A 6,883-nucleotide genomic window follows, 5' to 3' on the forward strand; every position below is an offset into this window, starting at 1 on the left:
ATTAATAATGCTTGTAAATGTGTTAACTTAGGAATTTAATAAGCCTTATTAGGCTTATTACACCAATCAATGTCTTACTAACACCTTAAAAGAACATTAATAATGCTTATTAATGTGTTAACAAAGCTTGTTAAGGAATCTTATTATAAAGTGTTACAGAATAATCTGTTGATTTCAAAACAAATTTTCAATTTACCAAACTCCCAGTTCTATTTCCAAAATTAATTGAAAGATATCTGTATGTGAACAATATAAATTTGGCTGTAAAACTGGGTTGGAGAATCCTGATCCGCTTTAAACTGGTTCATCTCATACCTCATGATCATTTTCCGTGATATCCTCTAAGTTTAAGTCCTCCTCTGCATCCCTCTCTTCTGGTGTGCCACAAGGCTCTGTTTTGGGACCTTTATTGTTCGTTTTATATCTGTTGCCTTTGCAGCACATTTTAAGCTCTTTTAATGACATTTCTTACCACTTTTATGCTGATGACATTCAGCTTTATGTATCTTTTAAACCTCAGGATGTTTTTAAGATACAGATTTTACGCAGGTGTTTGGATTCGGTCAAGAGTTTGACGAACGACAATTTTCTCCAGCTAAATGAAGCTAAAACTGAGGTCCTCGTTTGTGCTCCTGACAAATACCACCCCCAGATAGTCCAGTGGCTCGGTCCACTTTCCTCTTTTGTCAGGCCCTCTGTAAGAAACCTCGGGGTAACTCTAGACCCAGTTTATCTCTTCACTCTCATGTTGCTGCACTTGTTTGATCTTGTTTTTATCATTTAAAAAACATTGCTAAACTGAGTCCAGTTGTATCGCGTTCTGAGATGGAGATGCTCATTCACGCTTTTATTTCTTCTCGTCTTGATTATTGCAACTCCATCTTCACATGCCTCAGTAAAAAATCTTTAGAACGTCTTCAGGTTGTCCAGAACGCTGCTGCAAGGCTTTTAACTAAATCCTCGAGGTATCCTCATGTCGCCCCACTGTTAATCCGAAATTGAAATCCCATTCGTTTCAGAGTGCAGTTTAAAATCCCGGTTTTAGTTTATAGAGCGTTTAATAACCAAACACCAGTCTAAATAAAGGACCTTGTGCAGCCGTACGCTTCCAGCAGGTCCCTCAGATCATGTGACCAGGGTCTGCTGCTGGTTAAAAGAACTCGGTTAAAAACTAAAGGTGACAGAATCTTTCCAGCAGTGGCTCCACCTCTCTGGAACCCACTTCCTCTCAGCCTCAGATCTGTTGACTCAGAGTTTTTTTTTTTTTTTTAAAGCAGCTAAAAATGCATATTTTAAAAAAGCTTTTTCTTAATTCTGTTTTTATATTCTGTGTTTGTTTCTGTGTTTTACTCTGTTTTATTCTGTGTTTCACTGTGAAGCACTTTGTGGTTTTCATCTATATAAATAAAGAATATTATTACTATATATTTTAATCATCTGCAAAGAAACAGCTCTAATGATACTTTGGCGATATCATTTCAATAAAATATTAAAAGTAATGGTCCTAAAGCAGAGCCTTTAGGAGTTCAACAAGTTATTATTCTTGTGTTCTGTTACTTTAGCATCAGTTTCAATATATTGTATTTTATTTTTAAAATTATGTGGATATTGGCTGGAGTCTAAAAACCAACATGGTGGAAAAGCTGATCATTGCCATTTATGACCCCTGTGAACTCTGGGATATTTTTTCTTATTTGTATGAAGACACTAAAAAAAGGGGCTGTAATTTTATTTTTAGTCTTTCCCTTCTCAAACTAATGCAGGACAGCAAGTTGTCAAACTGGATCACAGAGAGAGGAAAGTAGAACTGATCATTCAGTTAAAAGTTTCCTACATTTCCATGATCACATAATCATTGTAAACAGAACTGAAGTCAGACAATTCCAGCGTGTCTGACATTAAAGTCAAACTTATTCCTGTTGTAATGTTTTCTCCTGCGGTCAGTGAGCTGCTGTTAGCTCAGCCGTGGTTCTAACATCACTCTTTGGTTTTGATCATAACTGTGTCTGATCTGCACGAAAATAAAGGTAAATATGATCAAATTAACTGAAAACTATTGGCAAAAAATATGAAAGTGACTATTTCCACATAATGTTATAAAATACGTTCACCCAGAGATGACTATTTTTTTTTTCTTGGCCGCTTTTATTTTGAAAGCTGAAACTACGTGTCTCAATAGGTGCTCTGAACATTTTCACTGAACCAACTCATTCCTGTTTTTACAATTATTTCCTAAAATATCCCATAGATCGACAAGTACAGTCATCCTGGGAAGTGATTAAAATGTGTACGGTCAATGCAGAGATGTGTCTTTGCTGAAGGTATTAAATGTGGATGACATGAATTTCTATTAGCTTTTGTTCTGATCGCACTTCAAATATGTCCAAATAACATCAGCCAAAATAGAAACCTTTAGAATAATATCTGCTCAAATGAGAGGTCAATATCTTCAATGAAACCTCCAATATGGGACGATTATTCAAATTTGTATTTAGATTTGAGAACGATCTGAGAGAGGACATGAAAATACAGTTCAGCAGAACTTTCATAAAATAAATATTGTACATTTTTCTGTTAAGATTGGTAAGGTTATATTTTATTATTTATGTAAAATTGTGTCAAACAGCGTTCAGCTGTCAGCTTTGCTGTTCTAAATTTGAACACTGGAAGTAACTCTTCACTCATTCGGCCCTGTCCCCTTTTTGTCTAACATCACTGTAAATAAAGTCTACTGGTGTGAATATTGTCTGGTTTAGGAACACACTTTTGGATATGCATTCCTCTAAAGAGCCTCAGAGGATGGCATCAGAAGGGAGCTTTCATTCATTCATCCATCTTCTTGTCCGCTTTGTCCCTTTCGGGGTCGTGGGGGTGCTGGAGCCTATCCCTAATGGGCGAAGGCGGGGTTCACCCTGGACAGGTCTCTAGTCTGTCACAGGGCCAGACGGGAGCAATTTCTTCTAAAAAAAAAGTACATTTGTTTACAGCTATTTTCAATGTTTATGGTTTCTACTCAGAGGGGGGGAAGGGGTTAGATCATTTGTCAAATGTTCTACTTCACTTTTTCTTCCCAAATTGCAAACCCAAAGATGATGAAGTTCCTGTCTTATTTCAGACATTGATTTGGAATCTTAAACTAAAAAAAAAATCCCTTTTGGAAGTCTGTAATTTCTTCTCTGTATTTGACCCATCCCCTGGGGGAGCGGTGGGCAGCAGACACAGCTGCACTTTCACCCCTCCAGTCCAACCCTTAACTCTCCAGCAGGGGTCGGCGCTGCAAACAGCTCCAACCTAATCCGGGTGGCTCACCTGACTCACAACCATGGGTCACGACTCGTGGGCCTGTGAGTCAACCCACAGACGCGTGAGTCGCGACTCCATCAAGTATGGAATAAGGAAACTAAACATGACATCCATAAGATTCTCGGCAGAAGTCAGGGCTCAGAGCCAGCCCTGGGTCATGACTGACAGGCTGTCACTTTGTAGGAGTTCCTTCCCTGATTATGTCATTATGACCTGTAATTACCTAACAATTTGAATAAATCCTTTTTAACTGAACCTAAGAATTGCAGTGAGAAGCTTAATGTGAAAAATTATTTAAATTTTAAAAAGGGGGACAATATCCTTTGAGGTGTGTATTATCAGAAATAAATGGACTTCCTGAAAGCAACCTTCAGATGTGATCAGGCCTTCACGCTGGCATTTTAGGAACACACAAAAGAAAACAGTCAGCTTCAGAAAACAGCTCCTGGTCCTCTTGTGCCGCCAGACACTTTCAACCAAACCCTGAGCACGTGGCAGAAAGCTTGGACGGGAATGGGACAGTGGTGTAGCTGCAGCTGTGTGACACAAAGTGTGTGAAACACGTGAAAATCGGATAAAGAGGTAAAAAGAAACAGAAAAATGTTTTTCTCATGGTTGAGCAGGAGAGACTCGATGAGGACGGAAAAGTTTTGTTCAGTAAAAGCACAACTATTCAGAGATGTAGTTTTACTGGCAGAGTTTTGGCACAACACAGCAAATTGTCTTATATTTGAAAATTGAATAGAAAAGATGGTTGAGGCCAATGCCTGCATTTGAACTAAAGCTGAAACAAAAATCCTGAATCAAAGGAAAACCTGCAGCATTCCCTCTGACACGATTCCCGATCATCCCGTCAGCTCTTCCCCTCCACGTCACTGACCTGGAACGGTAGAGTTGAAGGTATGAACTTTAATGTTTGTGTTTGGGTCTCCTTCTCATCTTCTCAAGCATTCCCATTTTACCCCACCCTCCACAGCAGACATACCCCCCCCCTCACTGAAGATTTGAACTCATCAATTTATTTCTCTCTAAGACATTAACGTTTTTCTTTTTTCTGTTTTTCTTTCTTTCCCTCCATTCCATCCCCGCTCCACCCCAACCTCTCAGACGAAGAAATTATCATTCCTACACTTACTACCTGTAAGTAACCTGTTTGACATTTAACCTGCCAACAACAGAACTGTTGCTGAGTAGAGCTGACCCCTTCAGAGTCTCCCTGAAGTCCTAAGTCTGCATGAAACTTGATGGTGTGTGTCTGTTGTATTCCATCAAACATTTAATCAGACAGGTGTATTACAGCTCCTCCCATTTTTTCACCACACTACAAGGAGGAGGAGATATGCAGGAACACACTTCCACTCTAATGTTTCTGGTATCCATTACAGCTAACAGCACCTTATTAGATTTGACATGCAGGAAGTGTTCATGTGATGTGTCGGTTGTTTTTTAATCCATCAATACTTTACACCCGGCTGTGTAATGATGTCATGGTACACACAATCACACACACACAAAATACATTGTCTCACACATACAATCATGAACACAAACATTAAAACACACAAACACATGGACACACAATAACACAATCCCATTCATTTAAACTGTGGCATATACAGTATATATACACACATATACAAATTCTTCCCTCCTCCCTCCCCTCAATTTGAAGGGACAGTTTAAGTGCAAGTCGTGTAAGTTGCAGTGTAATTTGGGCGTTGTGGCATGCCAAGAGTTTAAATATCTGAACTTTGGCAAGGAAGACTCGTTGTGTCAACCAATCAGAGACTCAGCTTTGGTCCTTGAAGTTGTTAAGACATGATCAAAGGGGAGGCCAATACCAACATGGAGGAGAATCTGATCATTGTTCTCCTGAACTTTATGAATTTTTTTTCTTTTATGAATCAAGACAATAACAAAAAGATCCTCTGATTCTATTCTTGTTTTCATTTGTTCCCTCCTCGGACTGCAAGACATCAAACTAAGTCACAGAATCAGAGGTACTGCTGAAAGCGGCCATCATTCAGTAGATTCCTCACTAGATGGTTACGCTCACCGTAGCAGGAGAGTCTCTAGATGATCTCATAGACATAGACATGGAGACATGCTCCTCCAACATGTGTTTGGAGTGTCAATCTTATGGACACTTTTATTGGACGAATGTGAGGAAGTGAATTTGACACATGTTGAAAGTAGGGATAACCCAATCTGATCACATGATCAGAAATCGGGTCCAATCATGTGGTTGATGACTGGATTGAAAAAGAGATGTTGTCTCCTGATCAGTATCAGATATTAAATGTATTCTTATCATGATCAGTGCTTGTATATCAAGCTCATTATTCTAGATAATTCTCTACTAGAAGTCTGCTCATCACGAACAGATCACCACAATTATTGTGGCGCTGGTTTGAGCAGAAGGCGCTCAAAAACAGTTGAGTTCAATTAAGCTGGGGAGATTTTCACAGATTCAGACTTCCGGGATCAACAACTCTTTAAAAAACATTTGAAACGGACAGCAAGTGTCTCTTTTGGGTTATCTCTACGCAAATAAGAACCTCTAAAGGCATTTCACCCGAAAAGGTCAGGTTTTTGTTTCTTTTTAATGAGACAGTGCTTACCTGCAACAACAGAGAGACGGCGGTGAGGATGCAGGAGAAGGGGATTCAACCCCTTAAGACCCAATCCTTTTGGATTTCTCTTTACTGAGCCCAGTCATGCAGAATTGACTACTGAGGTAAGAAAACCCAAAATGTGATGTCCACGCATGTTTATGCCAGATCGGAGGAGGTTCAAAGAAAGAATTCCTTATTTTCTTAAAGACAACTATCAATAGCTACTCCGAGGAGTTACTCATGAATATTCATCTTCACATTTATGATACAACAGCGATTTTTAAAGAAAGTCATCCTTTATTATCAGAATCTTTAACGATGATGTGAATCACATCTGTTAAAAAATGTTCAACAGTTCTAAAGATATTAAATCTTCAGTCATCAGACTTTCTCACATGACTAATTACCACCACTATTTCTCCTAGGCAATAGTTTCACTATTCTTACTTGAATATTAAAGTTACTTGACAGAAGTGCTCTGTTGAAGTGTTAAATAATGCAAGAAGATTAATGAAAGAAAAATAGGAAAAAGTCAAATATGTTTAATAAATGTATTTGGTTTTTTTTAATGTGTTACAAAAGTATCCAATCAGGACATGATATCAGCAGATACTCAGAATCAAATGACTCGGAATCGGATTGGGCCCTAAAAGACCTGCTGTGGACATCACTAGTTGAGAGAGAAGCCTCCAATGTGAACATGTGAACCTCATTCGGTGTGAACGCAGCATCACGCTCACACATTGTCACACATCACAATAACAGACAAAAGTCAGGCAGGCATACAAACACACTCGTGGTGTCTGTCTCTCATACACAGACCAAAAATGACCTCTCAAGAACTCGAGCAGTTTTCTGGCTTGGACTGGAGCAGAATCCCTGCTTACAGGCCCAGAAGTCTCTGCCAGAGACTGACCCAGAACTCTCAGAGATTGTCTCAACTATTTGTTTGTATGTGGGTTTTA

General features: G+C 39.0%; 1 protein-coding gene across 1 annotated transcript in view; it reads left to right on the forward strand.

The window, feature by feature from the left end:
• Positions 1–6,883, forward strand: part of LOC112139027 (receptor-type tyrosine-protein phosphatase mu) — a gene marked incomplete at its 3' end in the record, with an annotated part of 50,021 nt that overhangs the window by 13,900 nt on the left and 29,238 nt on the right. The window contains 1 exon segment of the mRNA XM_036217534.1: positions 4,411–4,443. Within this exon segment, the coding sequence (XP_036073427.1) occupies positions 4,411–4,443 (33 nt within the window).

Source organism: Oryzias melastigma, linkage group LG20 (assembly GCF_002922805.2).
Source record: "Oryzias melastigma strain HK-1 linkage group LG20, ASM292280v2, whole genome shotgun sequence".
NCBI lineage: Eukaryota > Metazoa > Chordata > Actinopteri > Beloniformes > Adrianichthyidae > Oryzias > Oryzias melastigma.